This window comes from Labrus bergylta, chromosome 11, assembly GCF_963930695.1.
Source record: "Labrus bergylta chromosome 11, fLabBer1.1, whole genome shotgun sequence".
NCBI classification, from domain to species: domain Eukaryota; kingdom Metazoa; phylum Chordata; class Actinopteri; order Labriformes; family Labridae; genus Labrus; species Labrus bergylta.
Window position 1 is genome coordinate 19,080,672 of NC_089205.1, and position 24,824 is coordinate 19,105,495.

Consider the following 24,824-nt stretch of genomic DNA (forward strand, 5'->3'; position numbering starts at 1 on the left):
CATGAGTTGACGCCTGACTGAAACTGATGATTATGCATTCTGTCATCGTCCTGTGTCATTAACTGCTGAGTATCAAAACGCTGCCAGTACATCACAAAAAAAAACGGACACGCATTTTAGCAAAGAAACCCTTACATCACCCCACCACTGAGCTAGCACGCCTGTTGTTATAAATGAGTAGCCTTTTGTGCTGGGACAAAACAATGCTCTCTCTGCATTGGCACGCAGCGCTAAAAGCATTCCTCTGTCTCGGATGCTCTGCCTAAACAGCTGCCACACAACATTAATTACACATTTTTTCAAGCATCAAATTACTTCAAAAATAATCATGCATGTCTTTGGTCTTTAATTTCTAATTAGCAATTATGATGTGAGACAGAGAAGGGCTTAAATGCAGATGTGTCTGAACCTTGTATTTTTTAAGATGGGAAGTGCTTTGACACAATAAGACTACAAACTTGAACGTGCTTTAAAGTTTTGTAATTAGTCCTCAGTCAAAAAGAAAAGACAGAAAATTATAGCTTAAAAATTCTGTGAAACAAGCGGAATGTTTAATATGTATTCAAAGAAGCAAAACATTCATTATGTAGATAATGTACAAAGCATGGATAAATGCTTCATTTACATTTTCAGTTATTAAACAGACTCACTTATCTGAAGCGACTCGTAGCAAATGCATTCAAAGGACTGAAACAACTGAATGCTGCACGTAAAGTTGATGAAAGTTTGGAAATAAATACATAAACACTTAACTCTAATAGCGGTATAAACAAAAACAAAATGAGGCCCAGATAAGAACCAATTTGAAATTTCAAACACAACTCTAAGCGGGCACACACCTACATGAATCAGGGCTTTTCTTTTGTGTGAAACGGTAATCTCCCTCATCCTCACATTGTGCACCCCTTTCCTCACAGTTAGCAGACGATGCTTTTGTCTGCAAACACTGACGATTTTGTGTAGGAGGTTATTCAAACTGAATTTGTCTCTTCCCTTGTTAACCTTTGAAAGCTAAGGCCTGAGCAAACAGAAAAGAAGCCAGACATGATTTGCTAAAGCCTCAATCTGATCAGAACGTAGTACGTGTTCTTTAATCCGGATCTTTTCTCAAACATTCAAGTGTAATTCAATAGCTGAAGCTACAACGTCTGTCTCTTCTACCTGCTGCATAACAGGAAGCTAGTATAGCTGTAACCTTGTTTAATACCTCTACTAGAGTAGCTACCTTAAAGCAACATAACTGTACAGGATGTTAGCTTTAAGGTGGCCTGTGGAGTGTTTGACTGCTTTAAGCACTATCATATATAAACGTTCTCAGCATTGACTGTTTTTAAGAGGTGGATTCAGGACAACAGTGGTGGACAGTTTTGGAGCCTGGCATTGCTGTTGCTATGTTGATGTTGTTCTTTTGTTTGTTTTGTGGAACAGAGGTGCCCATATAGGCTCTATTCAGCAGCCGGCAACTTAGCAGTTAGCGAATGACAGTGTTTATGAAAGTGAAATGTGCGGTGGTTTTTGACTGGAGTTGTTTATGTATTTGATTAAAAACGCACAAACATTGGGATGCCTGATTAACTTGTGGCTTACATGTCTCAGTTCAGGAGTGGAAGCAGTGTGGAACAAAATGATATAGTCAGCTAATCACCAGAGTACCTACCAAGGTTATAATAGTTTTGTGTTTTTCATTAGTTTTTTAATTTTCATTTCATTGTGAGTTTTTGTTTTTAACATCAGTTTAATTTTAAATAATATTTGTTAGATTAGCTTTTATTTTATGATAATGCTTAGTATTTTAGCACACTTCCTGTTTGGATACAAGCTTTAGCTTTATATAAATAGTGTATGTATATTAGATATAAATCCAAGCATTATATTATTTGGCTTTGCTTATGCATTTATAAGAATGGGAAAAAATATGAACATTTTAAACTAATCCAGAATGTTATTAATTTCTGTGACACATGGTTATGCAGTTAAGACGCTAGAGGGAGGAGAGAGAGAGAGAGAGAGAGAGAGAGAGAGAGAGAGAGAGAGAGAGAGAGAGAGAGAGACAACTGCACACAAAAAACTTAATTTAAGTTTTTTTTTTATAACAGACGTTGCTCACTGCAACAAATGCATTCAAATAGACTTCAAAGTGAATTGCCCTCTCTTTTTCTCTTTCTCTGGTCACCTGAAGAGTTTACAGCAGACCTGGGCCATAGATCACCTTTGTGGGGATCACTTCATCCCCCCATTAGGCTGCCAAAGCATTCGTCACAGGGACCGTTAAACATCGTGCCTTGAAACGGCAGTCTGAACAGGGCTAGTCAGAGTCTGTGTCATTAATGGATTAATGAGCAATCAAGAATAGTTTTTATTCTACTTTTTTCTTTTTTAAGTTGTGCATCTTGATATACCTCAAGGGAGATTGACATTTGTTGTGTGGCCACTCCATGAACTGCACTGCTATTAGGTGTTTCATATTAGCATCCTCTTTTTAAGCCCCAGAAGGTTTTTCTTATATTTAATATGTAGGCCGCACAGTTTTGTTCTCGCATGTCAACACCAACATGTGAGGTCTGCACATTCCTTCCAAAGATTTCACACTGTTCCACCGATGTACAAGAGGTGGTAATTCATCCCTAACTGCAAGGAAAAGGAGGTGTTATGGTGAGTAATGCTGAACGTAAACAGAAACATTCTATGTTTACATAAGAATACTCCACAGGGCACCGTTAAATACACCCTAAACAGATGTTTTTTTTTATAGGTTTGTTCTATAAATAATACAAACATCAACAAATGCTCTCTGTTGTTGAGTTTCTGAGGCTGATTTTTCAAGTTGGAACACTTTGATATATCTGGACTGAGAAGTGAAGCGTGAAAAGAGGTTGTAGTCCTTCACAAAATCAAATGTGACACTACCACTCATCGTCTTACAGTTCAGCACAGATGAAAAAAAACAAAACGTTAAACAGAACTAAAATTTGTCTATTTTTCAAAGAGCAGTATCAACTAAAAGAACGGCAGTTTTTGGTCAATGGCAATATTTTCAAACACATCTTGTTACACTGCCAATGCAGATGTCAATATTTGCACATCATTTCTCCACCTTAAACAAAGACTATCACTTCTTCCTTGTATTATGATTAAAATGTTATTATCACTCTTATCTGGTGTGATGTAAGGTTGGATGCAAAAACAAAATACAACGCTATGCACTGAAGTACAAAGTGGAAACAAAATGGGAAAACTACCGTACTTCAGCTTCATTAACATGTCCACATGCCATATTTATATGATGTGGGGGAATTATGTTACATATCCCTCCTTATCCCCGATACTATCACTGCTCCTCTTGTCTTTGGCTAATGAAAAATAAAACAGCTAGCAGGATATGACACATACTTGCATAAAGCAGAGTACTAGGTAAGAATTAAACTCCATCTTTTAGGATTGTCGGGTTCCGTGTGGAAGGAAGTCTTTGTACTCAAAGCACAGAAGCACTCAGACAGGAAATAAAAGTGTCTGACCGACCACAAAGAAGTGAACAATACATGAAAATATACTGCTAATGAGTCCCATCTGGTTGTCAACACCACACATCTGAAACCGCAGAATGTACATCTGTACGTTCTACACAAAAGCTCTCACATCAATATAATTAGCAATGAAAAAATCCTACATATGGCAAGAATAATAACAGCTGTATTATTTATAAATCACCATGTCCACCCCAAACGAATGCTGTTTCCATTTTCACACCTGTCCTTGATGAAATTCAGCTGTATGATGATTACACAATGCATGATACATAGATGGACAAACACAACAAGACAAACAATTAGCAGCCGTTTTCTTACACATTCATTGTGGATATAATTTCCCATACTAAAAAAGCGGAACTATTAAGAAATATCTGAATGATCAGAATCTACTGTTTCTACTCTACAGTCCTGTGGTAAGGCTGCTAATCATTTCTTTGAAGACAGCTGTGAAGAGATGCCATAGATCACGAAGCATACTGCACACTAAGGTGTAAAATACACTGCCACCAGCACGGCTGTGCGTCACATGACATGTGGTATGGGACATGCCATGGTGCTGCACGTCTACAGGACCACATAGTGTAAAAAGTGTTGTGGGTATTGCACAATTAGGCTGCTTTTTCTTTGTATACAACAAAAAGCCTGTGTGTTTTCCACTCTCTCAAAAGCACACACCTGCAGAGTCTGTCTTCACACAGAGTACAGCTGACCTGGCAATGTCTTTTATGAGATAAAATGGTGAGGCTGTGGGATGTAGAGCTGCAGAGTGTTAACTCCAGGCCCCTGATGAGTCTCTGCTCATCCACTATGACAGCTACAAGACCACAGAAGAAGAAAAGGCTGACAGGGACAGAAGAGGAAGTTGTGGTGCAGCAGCTGGGAGGTATGTTCTACAGGGGGAAAAAATGCAGCTTCTCGTGGGACATCTACAAAAGATAAGAGGATGGATATGTTTACTGATACTGAGCAGCCCATTCATGTGTGCCTCGCCACTGTTGGTTTAAAAAGAAAAAGAAATTGTCCAGTTGTGACGTGCATCATATGGTGGCAGCATGTTTTACACTAAAGGTGATGCTCTACTCAAAACCCCTTTTTGGGAATATCAAACACTCAGCCCTGCAGGCTTTGACAGGTGGCTTTAAAAATCTTTATTTTTCCATTTTCAAAAAGCACAGTGGCTGTCATCTGCTTGAAATAATGTCCCCTACAATGGATTCCACTTTTCAAGGTTAGTAAAAAAAGCCCATTAAAGCTCTCCTTGAAGCACATTTCACCCCTCCACTCGCCACCTCTCTGATCAGTATGTTCCAAACCATCGTATTCTCTTTTTTGTCTGCTGGGGTTGAGTGTTTCTGTGATTTTCAAAAGATAGATTTTAAGTGGAGCACTTTTACCCTCTATTTTAAAAATGACACTGACAAAAAGGTTAGACAATCTACAGTACTATGGAGATGACAGACAGAGTGAGCTGGGCTTGAATCCAGGCAACCTCATGCTGTGATGGAAAGTTTGAAATGATCAGGCAACAGCGACACAGAAATGGTGTTTCTCTTTATTACGTTTTTAACCAAGTATTCATCTGATCTCGTGAGATAAGCTCCAGACACTTTCTGTCACAAGATCAGTGAAGTTTTCAGGCTACTTGTGTGAAGCATGCAGCAGTTGAATCAATTTCATAAACTCTGATGGGATCATTCCTTGGGGTTTTCAGGAAACAGCTGGGAAATTTCCAATAAAAAGGGATTATTTGATTTCAGAGGGTTTCTTTTTTTTGTGAAATCTAGGGGCATACTTTGCAACATTACTTCAGTACATTTCTGTGCCACACGTATTTCATACCTGATAGATCCTGTTTAGGTGTGCCTGTAGGAAGAAAATGTAGTGCATGTAATGGACTGGCTCCAGAATTCCTCCAAGAGCTACAGCATCTCTTTGAAGCATTTTCCCCCTCATTACATCCCAACTGTAGCAAGACACCAAGACCTAGAGGACCTGGACCATGTGGGTATAAGATGTACGAGAATACCAAACAGCTATTCATTGTTTTTGAAGGTATGCATGTGGATTATCCAAAAACAAATTCTAACAAATGGTAGCAGAAAATCTATTGATAATTATAATAATAAGGCATTTTATTTAAAGATGTTTTCAATCACCGAGATGAGCAGCATAATGATAACAGTGATTGAAAAGGCTAAACAAACACTTGATCACTCAAGCGCTCATTCTAGCACATAGCGTACAATAAGAATCACACGAGTTCTATCATTGCCTCAAATTGCATGCTTATAATGGGAATGTTATAATTGGGTTTCTGACGTGGATATTCTTGACATTTGGGAAAACTCAAGTCAAATCTGAGAGTGCTCCATATTACAGGCAGGAGTTTGGCTGAGCTAATTACATCAAGTCCATTGGGCCGTCATGTAGGAGCTGCTAATTTAGGGGAAATAATCAGTGGCGGATAAACCTTGTTCAGAGTGTTTGGCAATGAAACAGCACAAGTCCCACACCTGCACATGATCAATATTCCTCTTAAACTGGGTTAAATGTATTCAATTCCTCTGCTTGAGACACCGGCCTCCTGCAGGTCTGTGTTCCTCCCCAGTGGTTACAAGTCAATGTGACCCAATTCTACAGTCCAAATTATAAAGTGTACTTGAAGAATGTAACGGAAGAAAGGTTGAACCTTTTTAATTTTGTATATATATGGAATGTTGCATGGCATTAAATGATTAAAGTCTATTGAAATGAAATTAAAATAAATGCATTCATAGATCTATTTCTATATTAATTGTTTATATGCTGCCACCAGGGATAATCATTGGGCGTTTCTCTCTCTTTTATGTCCAGTGTGTACAAGGTACTTAAATGTTTGGATTTATGTATAGTATACAACAGGGGCACTTTTCAATAGTTGTGATTTATTACCAGGGCACCTGCTCACAAAAACTCAGGTTGTAGATATTTGGGATCCACAGTCACCCATACAGGCTTTATTGTTTACCTGATCTCCTTCAGTGAAGACCTGATCCCTGTAGCTCCAGTTAATGGTGGGAGTTGGATCTCCTGATGCCTCACAAGTCAGAGTTACCTGCTCCTCCATCTCTGAAGTGCTCTGGTTTACGATGTATGTGATCTTAGGTTTGACTGTAGACACAAACACACATCGTCATCAGAACCGCACTAACACAACATGACAGGCCAGGTGGCTTGGCAGTACAAGAACAATAAGTACGAGAGCAACTCTGCAGATTTAGGATGAGCTCAAAGGAATAGGGATGAGGATCAGTAGCTTGACAGTTGAGTGGGATTTTTTTTACGGCAGCAAAAATTGTATTTAAGCTTTTCCAGTCCCAGCAGCAGCAAAGTTGTGATAACCATGTGTGGCACAAAATGTTATTTATGTAATTATTTATGTAGCCTATCTCAAAGAAGCCGGTCTTCACTTTTGTTTATAGTCAAGGAAGCTGTCACATTACAGCACTCCTTAGCTAACCTGAAAGCACAAAGTGGAGCCAAAGTGTGACACCAGCTGAGGAAAGTTAATCTAGGTGCTGAGGCAAGAGTGGAGCAACACTCTGCACTCTGATGTTTTTCATACAATCCATGAAGAGTGAATACTTGGATGGAAGCAATATATTTGCTTAATACAAGCTATTTCAAAACTGTGTATGATCATGATAATGATTGATCATTTTTGAAGTTCTGAAGTGATGTCCAATGAAAACAATGACAACTTTGTATTAAAATTCTTTAATCTGAACCAATAATTTAAAAAATATATAAAGGAACAGCTGCTGTGTCATTTAGGTAGGTGTAAATTACACGTTTTTAAACATTTGATAATTTGTATTCACGGCCAGGGGTGTCACAAACTGATCACTGATCAGCTAGATTTGAATCAGAGCTGATCTTTTTTTTTCACAGAAGCTATTAGCTATGTTAAGGTGGATCTATTTTGTAATCATTAAAATGTGGCAGCACTTCTCTGTGTTACAGGATTTGATTGATAGGACCAGGGCCAGCATGAACAAATGAACACAGGTAAGCTGGTGATGTGTGTCAGCAGCTGAAGTGAGCAGAGCCGCTTTGAGTATTTCCAAGTGGCTGACACCTTTGAAAAGCTTCTGCTGCTGAACCGATTCTTTAAACTTCAGTTTTTCGATCACGCAGTAGAGAAAGAAATACTGCCTAAAACTTTCTCCGGCTACAGCTACGCACTAACACGTTTCTTTAAAAAGATACTGCTCCTCACACTGGTTTGAAGTGGGTGAGATGCAGCTGGAGAAAATCTAGCGTAACATAATAGCGTACCAATCAGAATCTGCAGCATTTAAATGTACATCAAATGGCAGATGCGAGGTTATTAGCTGTAATTTTAATCAAACTGTTTAGATATCACCCTCACAATTCTGATGAAGGTGCATTAAAATCTTGATGAATGATAACCTAAAGCCTCGTTCAGACAGAGTTTACGTTACAGAGGAGCTGGGGAATTAAATTTTCACGGTGCTTCTCAGTAATTTAACTTATTGCTCTGCACGGCACTTTAACCGTCAGGAAATTAGCCGCCTCCCAGGGGAGCGTGGGAGAGTTGAAGATAGAGACGTGTGGCATAGACTCTTCCTGGAGGAAATTTGAGAAAAAAATCATGCTCCCTCTCTGAAACATAACTCTTGTCACAGCATAGCATAAAAACGCCTACTACCATCACATAGTGTGATTTTATTCACACTATCAGAGGATCTTATTGTCACAATTCAATTAAATTCAAAAAACTTTATTTGTTTCCGGGGGGCAATTCAAAAGAATTCAGATAAAGGAATAAACTTTATTCGTTCGCTGAGAGATCATAGAAAAATACACGCTGGACCTTTCATTCGTTTTCTCGCATAATAAAGTCATATAGCAACGATCGCTTCCTGGACTCAAAAAAGTGTAGGTGTGAGGGGCTCTTTGGATAGGGAGGTAAGCAGTCATATTTATGTCTTATTTAAACAATTCAAAGCCTTAAAGGCCTTAAAGAAATGTGACTGTTTAAGAGAGAGGGCCTTGGAGCTTTTTTTTTTTTTTTTTCTATAACATACTCTGCATAGTTTGCTTGGTGAATAAAATTCAGATAAATAAAAAAGTAAGACAAATGTGGACAAATAAGGGATAAATGTTGAATGCTGTTGTTTGTGTCGGACTCTTACTTCATTTTCAAATTAGAAAACTAAATTGTTCTTGATGCATAAATAACAATAATCCACTTCATAATAAAAGGACATCGCACCTGGCTGCTAAACTACTGACTTTGTTAAAAAACAGAAAGTCTTTTTCGACTACCGCAAGTGAAGAGGGGAAAAATCAAACAACATATGCCTTCGGAGTAAGATTAAATTCACTGGCTCAGGTGTAGTCAAAAACATTCAGCCTTCCATGAATAAATAAAGAGTTCAAATGCTTCACCTTTTAGGGGTGTGACGAGATCTCGCGATATTTGAACGTGATGATATTTCTCAAAAAGGTGAAAACTGTCTCTCGATATGAGTACACATACGAAGAGTAGCAGAAATAATGACAGTCTGATGCTGAACTGGAAACTACCAAAGAAAATGCTTTGCTGCTTTTAAACCCTTTATGTGGCAGCTCTTAGAATAAAAGACTATTTTCTTCTGTCATATATTTGGTCTTCAAAGTTTACTGAAAATAATAATTCACCTTGTTCTTGTGAACCCAACATCGTGTATTGTCTCAGCTCATGAGTGTATCTTTACAACCCTATTACCTTTACTTATTGCTCATTTAAGCATTATCATCAACTGTTGGAGAAAAATGGAAACCTTGTATTCAGGAGAATTTAGGCTAATGGTGCAAGAATATGCAAGAAGCAACCTTTAGTCAAATCAGGGAGATTAAGAAAAATACGATTGTCAAAACACTTTCAATTGAGGGAGGGGCGATAGCCTAGCGGTTACGTCGTGTGCTCCATGTACAGAGGCTACAGTCGTCGTTGTAGTGGCTGTGAGTTCATATGTCATACCCCACTCTCTCCTCCCAACATTTCCTGTTTCTCTTCAGCTTTCTATCCAATAACGGAAAAAAGGCCCAACCTCCCCCCCCCCCCCAAAAAAAAACAACGCTTTTAAATTATAAAGCTTTTCTATTACAAATAATTGCTTACAAGTAAGCACATGGTTAGGAGACCAGATGTTTGAGTGCATGAAAATCTTTGAGACAATTTGGTTAAAACTGATAAAGAAGTAAACAGTGTGCCTTGAAGGCTGCCTTGAGTAATTTAATGGAAATTGTCTACCCATTGAGCTCTTAAAAGCTAGACCCTGCTACCGTTGTTTTTTTCAGAATGAATGACCTGCACCAGCACAAACATTGTACATTTAATTGACTTGACTACACAAACCAATATTGTGGTCGAGACTGAAATTATGGAAATCATTCAGTGACAAAACAAAGAAAAAACATCCTCATGGGCCAAAGCAAAACAAACTCAAAGAAAACACATGGAGTATCTGAGCTAAGCTCATCCCACTTGTCCTTTTCTCTAAATCCTTAGGCTTCAGCCTTACATGAAACAACCACCCACTGAAACAACACCTAGTCTTGTATCCGTTAGAAAACACATAACCATTATATTGTTCTTCTAGCACCCACATAATCGTATATATATATTCCCACACACTTGAAATAATGTATATTGTCACTGTGTTTCATGTACAGTATGTATATAAAATGTTTTCCCATACCGAACACTCTGAGACTGAGCTCCTGCTCACTTTCCCCAGCCTTGTTCTTGGCGATGCAGGTATACTCTCCTTCATCCAACTTGGCGACATCCATTATTGTCATTTCTGAGCCATCTTCATTAAAGCTGTACTTTTCTCCTGCCTCGAGAACTCCTTCACTCCTGTGGGAAGCATGAGTGTTGAACATAATGTCTTTCAATCCAATCAAGTGTAAACATATTTTCAGTCTTCATTGTTTTGAAAGCTTCTCTTTAAAACACAACTGTTCCCTAAGAGTGGTCCCTCGGTCTATGGAAAATAAGCAGTAGTTTCTAGATTCATGACCGACAAATTGAACAAGATCAAGTGATAAAGGAGAAGTGCAGTAATGACAAATAGAGCTGATGGATGATAATCTCTGAGAAGAAAATGTGTCAGAAAATTGAGGGGTTTTTTCTCCTCAAAGACTTTTCAGCCATTATCGAATCAAAATGATAATAGCTCATGAATTTCCATTTTCTACGATTGAATTTTTTTTTTTTGTCACCAGAGCCAGACATCGAAAGCAATTTTCCTCGGCCTCTGACCATCCAATATTACTGCTTTTGAGTTTTAAAACAGCTTTCAACAGCTCTGTCCTCACAAGAAGTAAAAACAAAAAAAACATACGAAGTGCATCTGAAAATAAGGGAAACAGTAGCTCCTGGGCTGCTGCTGCACCCCCCACCCCCCCCCCCCCCCCCCCAATGTAGGCTCTACTCAGCTAACTGCTGTCTTGGAAACCAGATGAACAGGAACAGTTTAACAAAGACAGCGCCTATCAATGGCTGTATTCAGCTGCGCAGTATAAAGCATCTATTGATGACACTCGAGTCTTCAGGTTTCACTGTTTACATGCACCTTTTGATACCCAGTGATTAAGTATCCTGTTGCAATGAATAAACCAGTTTGTAGAGTATCAATAATATCTTCGAGTGTCGGGCAGTAAACAGGTGCATGTGGCCAATACCAAAGAGACTGTGTCCATATTTCAAAACGTGTGTTAACATTCCTCTTGACCCCTTTATTCTAAAGCATGAATTTCATTGGCAATTTTAAGTCATATTTATTTGTTTTTAAAACAACTTAAAGAAGGTTATACAAGAGGTGTAAATATTGCAAAGCTGGCTGTAATTGTTACTTTTACCAGCAGGGAGTTTAATCTCACTTGACTCAGTCCTGCTGAATTACAGAAAAAACAACAACATAGTACACACAAGTTTAATAAGCTATAATGAATGTCAAGCTTGACTCTGACATCTTATGTAGGAAGAATTCATTCTTTGCAATGAGGCAATTCAAAAACTACTTTAAATACTACCTATGGGGAATAAACAATGAAGGAGAAATATTTCCTCATTCAACATTTTAAATATTTTATTTTACAAGTACAAGCCATTATTTCTTATTAGCCATCTCTCTTTAGTCTGTTGCTGCCAGTTTTTACTTGTGTGGTGACTGCGTTTCAACAACCATTAGAACTATATATAACATTCTGTGCTACCACCATCCAGCATTCCCTTGCATCTCCAATGCAGCCAGACTGTGGTCCAGATGAGCCCTGCCGAAACGAGGCGTAATACATGTGTTTGGCAATATTAGCAGTTTGATTGGAGCCCCAATAACGCTACTACTACAGACTTTTACTTGGAAGGTTCAGTTAATCTGTTTGGGTTTTCCACTTATAAAAATATTCCCTACTAGGATTTTTTGAATTATTAGGATGATGTACAACTGACAAGTACAGCTCGAAATGTGAAAAGCATTTGTCCATGCAGTTGCTAGCAGAGTTTTACCTTGTCCAAGTCACCATGGGTTCAGGATAGCCATCAACAGCACAGGTTAACATGGCAGGCTGGCCGACCTCTGCTGTGGCATTCACCTCTGACTGCCATACCCTGATTGTGGGGAGCACTGAGACATGAGAAAGGAATAATTCAATAAATAGAGTAATACATTCGTAGATAGAGATCATACATAGCCACATAAATAGATAGTGGGAGGGAAAACAGGCAGAGGCAGTGACAAATTCAGAACACTTATTTTAGGCACACTCATTTGGTAGGCTCAGAAGTTGCAGGAAACAGACTTCATTAGCATGGAACATCTTTGATACGCGGTTGCTCTGGGCAACAGTTTCCACTCTGGTGCTGAGCCAGGTCCCCTCTAAGGATCCACAGCATATTTAAGCGTCATGGGACACCTGCCATAGAAGAACATGCACTCAGGAACAAAAAGGAAGAGGAAACAGTGGGAGGGATGAAGGGCTGCTAACCATTCACGACGACCTTGATGACCCGCAGATCAATCTCGCCGCGGGCCATGAGGCGACCCTCGCAGGTATACGAGCCCTCATCTGTCTTCTTTATGCCACGGATCTGAAGGTGATTGTTGCTCAGTACTTTGAAGCGAACTAAAAGGAAGAAGAAGACAAAAAAACTGTCAGGTGTGATATGTATTCTAGTTTAAATGAGGCAGAAGTCACTCACTGGAAGTATTTGATGATAAACAGCTGCAGCGATATCAAGAAGGATTCGTACTGATCAGATGAAACTCCATATGTAAAGAAAACTGTTGTCCAAATTTTTCAACCATGGCAAAGACTTCCTTCGACGTATCTGGCTCACAACTTACCACATTTTAACTTTAAAGTTGAGTTAAGTCAATATATATCTCCATATTACTACAAGAAACTTTATGGTGGAATTTATGCATTTTGGTCAACCTCCACTAGTCATAGTAATATGTAATATTTGTTTCTGTGTAGGGGGAAACCATACTGAACATAAGAAGAATCTCTTTTTATTTTTAGGACCCAGATTAAATGCATTTCCACTCTGTCAAATTCATATCTCTGAACATGCCCCAATACTCCCTTCACTAGCTCCTGAAAAAAGAGAAACATGGCCAAAGCCCACAAGAACCCCCTCAGTCTGAGATGAAATGTGAACAGAATAAATTTAATCATGTAGTAATTTTAAAGACTATTACAACCCACGCACGAGCCTGTGTTATTATTTTCCCACTGAGCAATACCAGCAAAACCATACACAATGTGATATTGCTCAGTGTCGGGGGGTGAAGAGCACAGATTCAATTGTATTTTCAAATTCAAAACCAAATTAATTTTTCCTTCCAAAGCACAGGATACACCCTGGAGGAAGACGGCGACAAAAGCTGAGGATGAGCAGTTCCAAGTCTCTCACTGGTCAATCTGAGCGGTTCAGCTTATTTTAGGAGTGTTATATTGCAGTGTAGAGGTCCTTTTGCAAACCAGTAACAATTAATTGGTCACAGTTTTGGTTTTTTATTTGGCTATAATTTGTTTAAGAGAATGATTTATGGTGACTATTATGAGGGTTTATTCATCAAAGTGTATAACTAATCACAGTTCATACATGTCTGATTTCTACACTCAGAAGTACATCTTTAAAAATGTGAAAGGAATAAAACATGAACTAGACATTAAGTGATGACAGCTTCTGGATTATTTGGATTCTTTCTCATGAGAGGGACTCACATGGATTTAATGCAAACCATAATGCAAACTTGATAATGCAAACGGAATAATAAACATTGTTTAAATAATCTATATTCATCGGGTAACGTGTTGTCAAGACAACTCGTGAATAATAGGAATGTGCTGTGTTAAAACAGATGACAAGAGCTTACAATCAAATCAAGTGAGATATAAATTTGATCCCCATGCTGTTCAGGGAACGCTCACCATCTTTTTCCATCTGTATTTTCGCTCCCTTGTATTTCCAGAGGACAGTTGGTGGAGGCGAACTGGTGACATCACAAACAATGTTGGCATTGTCTCCTTCGGTGAACTCTTGGGGTGAAGGTGCATTCGTGAAGGTGATTTTTTCTGGAATAAAAAAAGTTAATCACTTTTTACTCATCAGGAGAAAAGCAAGAGTCTCATCTAAACTCCAGCTCCTCACCTTGATCGTTTGAAGGAACACATCTGGATTAAACACTGCTGCCAATATAGACATTGATTAAGCATTTGTTTTAAAATACTAAAAAATTAAAAATTAAACACTGTTTCCCAATTTTCCCAATAACCGTACTTTTCTATATTGAAAACATCCAATCCTGAACTACCAGCTGTTTTGTAGTGGTTGTTGAGGATTTTCTTACCAAACCATCAGCTATTACTTTAAGTAAGGTCTATGTCATTGTAAGTTTTTAGGAAACCGGAACCAAACCAGTTCTTATTTACAATTGTTTCTCATCCGAGCAGTTTGGTTACAAGAGACTAGACTCAGGACCAAATTTATAGAGTAGCATTCAGCTTTTTCGACACAAGGTCGCTTTAACACTACAGGGCTTTACGTATGAAGACATACTGTGTAGCTCATGTCTTGTTCAAAGCTCTCACATTTGTTAGATGTAACACACGCACACGCGCACACACGGAAAGGAACTTTTAAGCCTTGTTGAACCCAAGGGGAACAAGTGATTAAAATACAGCTGCTTTTGAATGCAGGTGACGTTGCATTGTTTATCTGTAATCTGCCATACTTAGAGTTTCTGTAAATGGCAGAAGTTGTGATGTGTCTTAACTTCTCTGAGTAATGTTTGAAAGCTTCATTAAGTTCTCAACATTTACTGAGCCAGGACAAATGCTTATCTTCAGAAACTTCAAAGCAACAAATGAAACTGCAATGTTGTTTTTCCATTTTACGATTTACATGGGTGACCAGCTCTAATATTAACCCAAAACAGGTGCTGAATTAACAAGAAATTTGTGTTTGGAAAGGATTTCATGTCTGATGGACAATTGCTGATGCTTGGCATTCATGGAAAATAAAAGCCATTACTCACAAGAACTGCACAACAGACAGGATCATTAAGCAGCCCTCTAATGGTCTTCCGACCGTTTATTGAACTGATGAAAAATCCATGCTCACTTGAAAAGAAAAAGAGTAATGTGTTGCCCTTGAGCAGTCAATAAAATACTGTGAGTTCAATACACAGGAATTTTTTTCTTCTTCTCTGCTCGTAGCACTCAATAATGTGGAGTGTTTGGGGTGAAGAAAATACTTACGAAAGATTTTCACTTTGACAGTTGCCTCCGCTTGCTGGTCTCCATTGGTAGCGACACACTTGTATGTCCCCGCATTGTCAGTGCCAGCTTTATACAACGTGAGAGTGGAGGATGACTCATCATTACGGGTTACTGTTACGTCTGGTCGATTCGGTTCTATCCTGTCTCCACTTGGTCCAAACCAGTCTATTTGCTTGGTAACACCTAGAACTGAGAGAAGAGGTAAAGTTAACTTTTATGAAAATGATTAACATCATAATCATAATTAAGAACAATGATTTTAACAAATGAATTTAGTCATTGATGTACCCGTGTGGACTTCCATCTTTGGGTTTTGCATTTTAGTCATTTCAATAAAACTAAATGTCACAAAAGTAAAATGACAAAATATTGTCTTTACTAAATTTTTTATCTCGCACAGATGTGGAAACGGTGCCACTGTTAGGAAAGATAACCATGATGTTTAACGTAAATTGATGTAGAAAAAAACATCACCTCACACAGATCCTAAACCTGGCAGGTGAATTGTGTGCACTGTAATAGCTCTAGGGTGTCAACTTTGCATATATTTAGCTTGAGAAAGTAATTTGATACTTCACACTATTGTCATCACACTTCCCTCAATGAGAGGGCCCTCTGGGTGGTACATTCAGGAATGGATCTTATCATGTGATTTCTGGTTCTCCTTCCTCTGATTGGTGAGTGAACTCTACTGCTTTATAGGAAGAGTGACTTCTGCTATTTTGATCATGCTTATGATAGCTTGTTGCTGAAATCATTACTTTTCATCGCTATTGGATGTAATGACTAAGAGCAATTCTTCATTTGTGAGTAGTGTTTCCCACACATAACACTGCTCACCTAGGTATATTTCTGACTGTTTTTTTATTCATTGATAAATTGCCACGCAGAGAGTGAGAGAGTGAGAAAGAGACAGAGAGAGAGAGACAGCAATAGAGAGAGAAGTCCGTATGTCCCTCCTGTAAAGGCATCGATTGAGATGCAATACTCATGTCAAATCTGAAGCTTCTCATGCCATCTTTTCAATATTGTTATGCTGCTGATGCTGTCATGCAGTCTTAGTTTAGGATGTTTGTTGTGATACGTGTAATCATCAATAAGCCTCCTCCTACGCGGATCACCTGATGTGATAAACGGGTGAAACATTTCAAAATGCAAGTAATCCGATTTGAGCCTCTTTAAAGTTCTGCTAATGATTAATGTCAAAGAGCAAGGACACAAACAAAATAGGGCTACAAAATACGAACAAAGATTCTGATTCTGTGTGTAAGAGAAGTGCAGTTATGTGTGTTTGTGTGTGTGTATTTGTGTATTTGCATGACAGAATATCTAGGGAATGAAAGTTAGATGAGCATACTAAAGTTGTTTGTTACACAAACTAATAAAAGTTAATATTAACATCATTCAGTGGGAACCACAGGTGAGTATTGGTTTGAGTTTGTTTAAATAGTACTTTGAAATGACTTTGATTTTGCAATATAATCCCCCATGGTTGGCCATGTAAAGTTATTTATATAGTAGCAATTATGTTTTAGAATTACATATTGCTTTAATTGCTGTACTTTGACTGAGAACCACTTATGCATGACAGTATCTATGCATTAGGCTATCATAATACGTCTTGGGAAGAATTCATTTTGTTAAGATTAGATTTTTGTAAAAGTAACATTTCTTCCCCTTCTTTTGAATTACTTTATCTATTATGTTATCTAAAAAATACAAAATAATGTAAACAATAATAAATGTGAGTCAAAATCTGAAAAACAGCATGTTGGTCAACTTACCTTCACACATGAAGAATTTGGATTCTCCAAGGCTAATTTCACCCTGACTGGGTGTGATCTGCACCTCCAGGGAAACTACAACAGACAAAGAACATATACAGTCCAAATCAGAAAATGATCAGAAGCATACTAGAATGAAGCACTGTTTAAATTATGAATACATTTAAAACTATTTCAGCAAAAAAAACTAGACATGCTAAGCCAAACTTTTAAAACACAAATCCAACAGCAGCAGCAGCAACAGGAACAGGAACTTTATTTTTAGCCTGTGGCTCATATTATAGCAGGTATTCCCTGTAAGAGTTCTATCCACATCTTTATAGAAACATTATTTCTGAAAATGACAAGGCAAGAAATCTGTAGAAATCAATGATCATGCCCATAAAAATGGACAATGCCATTTGGCAGCCATGAACTAGACAGAAAAATTGACATTTCTCTTTCCTCTTTAGCCTGCAGTCATCCTGCACTTTAAGAGAAATAACACCCAGCCAGCTCTGGGACTATTCACATTAACATTCAGCAGTTAGTAAGAACCAAAGCCGGACTGCCAACGTACCCTAAATAAACTATGATAAAGTTTCCTCATAGATATGTTATGAAATCATGCTGTGTGTATAGAGAACTAAATGCCCTGGCTGTCGGTGCATTTGATCAAAAACATAATGAAAAAGACAGAGATTTGTTTTTTTTAGCAGACAAAAGTATAGCCTTTAACGTTTCAGTGCTTAATTAGAACAAAGCTTCACTTGTTTCCTACGGAGTCTCCCATGGGGACAGTCAAGGGTCCCTGTGGTTGACTAAGAAGTGTGACTAAAAAGGCCCCAAATCCAACGCTATATTATGCATGAGGTACATTGCGTGAATGTGTGTACTACCGTCAGTGTGAGTTCTGGGAAAGAGTTGGCACATAGCTGTGAAGGGACACGGTGAGAGAAGATGATATCTAGTGAAGACAGCGTGGAAGAGAATAGGAAGAAAGATTTTCTGTCCTCCCTGCACATGAAGTGAACAGATAAAAATGTATTTATTTTGCCAAATCAGTTTCCTTAGAAGTGACATTCCCTCATGTGAATAATAATAATCATAATAAAGGAAAATGTTAATAAACATGAGCCAAACCTCCTTTCTTAAATTCCCTTTGGCATTCGTTTAGTTGAAATTTGTTGATTAATTCAAGTACATAATAGCCAAATGTAACTGCCTACATGGGGTTGTTCATTAATAAAAATCAAATTAAAAAATGTTAAACATGAACATATTCTGAGAATTACAGTGATTGACCAAATTGACTGGACAATGTGTTTGACTGAATCACTTTGGGCAAATGGTCCAAATGCCAGAGATTAACAGTAAACCAGATAATGGATCATTCTTGACTAACCTATCCAATCATCTGAAGCAGCTCTTTTCCCATTGACATCCAAAGTTAATCATTAGAGGGTATTATCCTGATAATAAAAATGCATTACCATTAACTTATCATCATCGTGTTCTATCTCACAATTTGTGATTAAATGTGCTTAAACCTTGAAAACATCGTCCTTATTCAACGAAGCAATTAGAACCACTTGTTTGTATTCAAACTTAAAGGGGTCATATTGTGTTTTTTCTGTTTTATATGCCCTTTAGTGTGTTTTCCAAGTGTCCTGTGCAAGTTTAGGCACATCTGTGTGCAAAAATTCAAAGTCCGCGGAAACGCAGCTTCTCCTACATCCTCCTGTTAGCTGCAGCATTAGCTTCATGTAACGCTCAGTTCTAGCCCCCCTCGAAAAAAAATTGCCAGTGTGACGTCTTGTCAGTGTGATATCACTGATCTAAGCCCATTGGCTCGTTGTGGCAAACCCAGAAGCTCATGTTGCAGGCCTGTTAACTTCTGTAGCACGCCCACAATATGTTGCAGCCTGCGGTAGCACCGTAGTGCTAAGGTGCTAATGTTTTTGCTCCACTCGGAGCCAAAGTGGCTGCATTCCCAATATGGTAAAAGGGGCGTGACATTTCCGAGAACCGTGCTGATCGACTGACCAATTACGGCAGAGCCGACAGGCCGACCAATCAGATCAGACTTGGCACACGTGGGGACTCTGAACGTGGGCACTTCAGAGCCTTAGAGAGAGAGTCAGAAGCGAGCCGGTGCATAGAGAGGCAGTTCATGAAAACATACACTTTTTTCGAACTTTAGCTATTGTGAACATACTTTAGTAGGTACATAGATTAAATATACGAATCCCAAAAAGAGAATAATATGACCTCTTAAGTTGCAAGAAGCTAATTGAGCACAGCTATTACTTAAAGTACATTAGCCAATTATTAGATCTGGAAATTCAACAAATGGCTGAGTTGATTCTAGGGCTTGACATATTCACTGGTCTCACAATTCGATTGGCCTGTCAATGATTCAATATCACAAGGCTACTTTTTCAAAAATGAACACAAGCAGTCAGATAAGTGCTTTAGACACCAATGTCAACATACATTGTAAGCCAATATAAATACATAAATAGTACGCAGCTTTAGTGGAGCTACACTTAGCAGTGATGTACGTTGTTGCTGTTAGGAGTTACAGTATTCGAACTTCGGTTTAAGGAGTATTTGAATTCCTTAAACCATGAGTCAGAACCACAGCCCGCCTCTTCTTATCATCTTTGACTTAAGACAGCGAGACATCAGTTTGAACACACCTTCAGCAGGTAGACCTACTGTAATAGTGATGCTAATCTATGCTGCGGTCGGCTAAAGAGACACCGTGCCTCTCACCGTAAACGCTGACACGAGGAGGCGGTGGAGCCCTGTGGTCAGTGCACATGTACAGTAGGACCACCTGGCTCTGCTCATGAAGTCAGAGCGGAAAACAAGCACAGGACTGGGATTCAATTTACGTTTTGTTTTTTTTAAGCCTTTTGGTTACCCACCATTGTGGCTGAAAGGTTAAACAAAAGCTTAGCTCAAAGCTGCACAAAATTTCCAACCATGGTCAGCATCGATTATGTGCTGCCCCTGCATCGATGCAGAATCATCCACGTCTGCATCGCTATGCATCGTAGAAATTACCATTTTCACTAGTTGATACTCTTACAAAAATATGAATATGACCCAAATATGAATACAAAAATGTTTCTTCAAAGAATGGTATTAAAAAGGAGTTTCATTCTGATCGCTCAGCCCATTGGAAGGCCAGTGCGAGGTTGAAAACACATAAAAGGAAATCACTGCAGATTGCACTGTCTATGCTGTCTCATTATACTATTTTAGTCGACGAACAGAAATACAAAACACAGCGCTATATAATTGATTCCCAGCATGAAAGTTATTCAGCTCTTTTAAAAGGTTTATATTCAAATGAACCAAATGTGTTTAATTTTGTCAGCAAAATTTAAATTTTTACCAGGCATCAAAATTCTGCTCATTTTATTTCCATACAAACTACTGACTGAAATGATCTTGTACTAATTTTGTGGAAAAGATTTTGTTTTAATTGGACGAGGAAATAAGTACGCTTGGTTTTCATTTAGTCTAACAAACAGGCTATTCATTTGCAGAGGAAGCATGATAAAAATTATTATTCAAGTCAAGTGAATTGTATTTGTACATCCCATAATCACATTCAATGTCTGAAAGAGCCTTCAGCCAGAGCTATCTGACTAAACCAGGAAAAATCCTAAAAAGAAATTGCAAGAGGCTTAAAAAAGCAGTTTAAACCAGAATAGAAAATGATAACAGAAACACAGTGACTGATAAAGGCATTATAGTGTCGAAAGTCAAGTAAAAGGGTTAAATGAAGGTCAAATGAAATAGGCTCCATTAGATAAGTCCTTAAACAGATTCAGTGTAAGTGTTTCGTGTTTTCTAGTCCCGTGGGACCAGATAGGTGGAGTGGCAGTAAGGAAAAGGGTAAAATGTGGGGCAGATGATGAGTCAGTGTGTAGTAGCACAAAGGACAAATAGATGGGTTCTCTGGTGCATTTTATGTGGTCCTGGAGCGTAAAACCGTAAGCTCATTTTGTTCAGACAGTTATCCCCTTTGACAGTTTTGCTGCGATGATCCACAGACATTGCAGACACCGATGAAACAAGACTGGATGGATCAGGATTTACTGTAGCTTCTGGAACTTTACAAAAATGCAGACATGCAAAATTGTGCAGGAATATATTTAATGCTTACACACGCATTATGTTTGAGGGGTAAATAAAAAAAATAAGACATATTTTATGTCTCATGGAGTGTAATCACAAAGTTGCCAGTTGATTAGGTGCACCTAGCTGAAAATAACTCAAAACATCATGTGTGCTAACCCATTCATGTCAATGAAGGTAGACTAAACATTAATAAACATTACATGATCTCTCCATTCACAATTCAAACATGACTGCATTGGTTTTAACTGAGTGTTACAATTAAAAGTACATCTGAGTCTTCAATGTAACAGACATGGCTCAAAAATTGAAGGATGGATATTATTAATTGATAACGGATGGATAGCATTGCAAATAAGAGTCACAGTAAGAAGTCATATTTTTGAGTGTTGAGACATGAAAAAGTCAACTGGACCCATTGTGTGCATTGAATTCATGTCAGAAGGTCAGCGAGCCATACTGTAAAAGCTGTCAGTTCAACTTCACAATCCAGCTTCTTCTAAATTAAAACCAACAATGCAAAACCATTTTCATATCTTCCAAGAACACTGACGTTCACAGGGATGAAGGTGCCAAAAGGAAATTTCCATCACATGTTTCTTCATCCTCTTCACTGTCTCTCACTAAGTGTTTCTCTTCTTATTGTGTGAAATATTAGAATTGAAAGATTGAAACACAACACACACCTCCACATTCTGTGAGGTTTCAAAATTGTACTCTTCTGTGTCCCAAGAACTAATTGGTTATTTGCAGATTGAAGGCAGAGCCATAGCTCCTCGTTGCAAAAAGCTATGAACAAGTCAATGTAATTGCTCTGCAACTAACAGTTCACTTTTTATAGCATTTTATAAATTAAAAGGCTAACCAGCTCCTGTAGCTCAAGATCCATTAAGGGGCAGACACTCTTTAAAAGGAGGCAGTGGCCAAATTACAAGAAGCAACTGTGTGTCCTAGAAATTTAATCTGCATGTGAATCCCTGGTGACAAATCCGTTTTAAGCCCAAGTAAGGCTGAGACTGCATTGGGATCTTACCATCATAGGCTTTAAAGGAGCATGTAGTGTAGATAAAAGAAAAGTACATTAACTGAATAATTGTCTTTACTGTACTTAAAGGTTTTAATTAGTCTGTTGTTTCGTTTCGTTTTTTCAAAATGCAAATGCATTTGCACTGTTGAGCAAAAAATGAAACATAATGCATTGCATTTCTGCCTTTCCTGATTTCGAACCCCCATTGCGAAAAAACTAACCTTAATTCCCGTTCACACAATGGTTGCTAAAAAAGATGAATTGCGATGCAAAGACCCTTGTACCTATTGCAAACTTATGGTTTGTCCTGAGTTGGAACAATGTTAAGATTTAAGAACAGATAAAATATTTTACATATTACAGTTCAGTACAGAACAAGTTAAGAGAAGATGACCCACAGAGGCTCAGAAAGTGATATGTGCTGATAATTAAAAAAAAAAAAAAATTAGGTCTACAAGTGTTTTCCAGTATCATGCTGAAACCTGTGCAAAGTTAAGGAGGTGGAAAAACATTAAACTGGTTGATAAATAAATAATTGGGAGGATTGTGAGGAACTAATTCTGTTAAATCAAGCAACCTCTCTTGAATTAAACTTGACGTACAAAATAAAATAATTGAAAAACCTATTTCAAGTCCGACTCTTGATCCAAAGACTGAGCTTATCCACAAAAACTGATAAAGCCATAAATCCCTCCCATCCCCAAGCAAAACTAGTTTCTATTGACCAACAGCAGTTCATGAATTGAAACCAGGAATGTGGTCTCTTGCAAGATTTTCAGAAACATGGACAGATGACCATAAGGAATTTTCCACCAACAAACTAATGTCTGGAGGCTGACCTCAAACATTAAAGATGACTTATAGCTTAAACTTTAAGTGCTTTTCAAGTACATTTCACCCTTAAAACGTCAGAGAAGGGCTATACAGAAACCAAAAAGGATAATTAGATTTAGATTAGACTAGACATTTATGGATGCAGAATATTTTTGAAACCCCATCATCATCTGCCAACAAACAGAACTGAATTGTCCGCCTGAGTTTTACCACTATACCAATAGAAATACTAAGAAACACCAGCCGTTAATCTAGATGTTAGTCTGTATGTTTACAACGAGACAGTAAAGTACAAGGTGGATGTGAATGCAACACAGGAACTGTAACTCTGACGTTAGCAGTGTGGTTGTGATGTAACAATTACTGTAGCTGTGGGCAATGTCATTTTGGATGCTACTGATTGTGACTATAGGAGACAGCTTGCAGTCTCAATTATTCATGTCTCTGTAGGTCATCAATAAACCTTTAGTGTTTGCAGTCATAGAGCAATCTCATTTAATTGATATCAACATGGAGTAAACATACAATTGTCTTTTCATTCTGTGACTCTCTGTTCTTGAAAGGTGCATTATAAATAAAGTTGATATAATTACTTTAATTAGTCACATCTTTTTCTCAGATTGTTGAGTTAATTTTTTGCTGCTTCTAAATGAAGATCACAAAATTGTAGTAAAAAGGCTTTTTATGTTTCCGTTTTACGTTGTGTGGTTCTAACTAGATCTCAGAACCACAAATGATGCGACCTTCCAAAGTGAACCTGCTCTAGTATTTCAGTGTAATATTCATGATTTCTACAGTACTGCCATGAGGCACTGTAGCACTTAACATCACTGCACACGCATGCCCTTGTATGTGCATGGCTGTGAAGGTCTGAGTAGTGACGGTCGCATGGGGGTTGTTTCTTGAATGAAAATGTTGAACATTTATGTCCAGGGGCTCCAGTAATCAGTGTTTGCAGTTGAAGCTCCTTAAATAGCCTTAAGAAGCCTGAACCCAGGTTGTATCTTGAGTTTAAATTCCCCCACAGGAATACACTGACTTTTCCCTTTTTGTTGGAAACAACTGATAACATGTGAAGAGCAATGGCAGCATATAGATGAGAATTTATGCAGAACTTTCCTATGGCCTCTGTGGTTATCTTAGAACAACACCTCTGGTGCTATAGTCCGCTATCGGATGTAAGCCTCAACTCAAACCTTGATTAGCTTCACTTGCCGTGTGGGATTATTCTCATTATCTATTCTGTGAGCGTAAAATACTCCCTCCACACACACACACACACACACACACACACACACACACACACACACACACACACACACACACACACACACACACACACACACACACACACACACACACACACACACACACACACACACACACACACACACAACTACAACTTTGAGCCTGCTAGATTAGCAGTCACAGTTTTAAACCTCTGCTTTTGTCATGATCTCGGCTGTGCCTCCTCCTCATTCCTAGTGTTTCTGTGTTTTTTCCCTCCATTGAGTGTGTTGTTGTTTCCCTGTTTGGTGCTTTCTGAGTACAAATAAATGATATATGAAAAGCTGCATGATTTCAGTAAGAGTATTTGTAACTGAACCGTTAAGAGGGCTACGCACGACGTACTCATAGAAAACACAGCACTCTGTGACAGAGTTTGTTTTT

The 24,824-nt window shown here is 38.3% G+C and overlaps 1 protein-coding gene across 11 annotated transcripts in view; it reads right to left on the reverse strand.

Annotated features, from left to right (window-relative positions):
• ncam1b (neural cell adhesion molecule 1b) overlaps positions 1-24,824 on the reverse strand; it is a 72,270-nt gene that overhangs the window by 22,883 nt on the left and 24,563 nt on the right. For 7 of the 11 annotated variants that reach the window (XM_065959949.1, XM_065959952.1, XM_020655051.2 and 4 more), the window contains exons 2-9: positions 17,159-17,233; positions 15,354-15,563; positions 14,025-14,168; positions 12,573-12,710; positions 12,094-12,211; positions 10,280-10,440; positions 6,538-6,680; positions 5,370-5,393 (exon numbers count right to left, since the gene is read on the reverse strand). In XM_065959949.1, coding sequence (XP_065816021.1) covers positions 5,370-5,393; positions 6,538-6,680; positions 10,280-10,440; positions 12,094-12,211; positions 12,573-12,710; positions 14,025-14,168; positions 15,354-15,563; positions 17,159-17,233 — 1,013 coding nt within the window. The remainder of the gene's footprint in view (positions 1-5,369; positions 5,394-6,537; positions 6,681-10,279; positions 10,441-12,093; positions 12,212-12,572; positions 12,711-14,024; positions 14,169-15,353; positions 15,564-17,158; positions 17,234-24,824) is intronic. The other 4 variants (XM_065959948.1, XM_065959951.1, XM_020655089.2 and 1 more) reach the window with 1 other exon arrangement.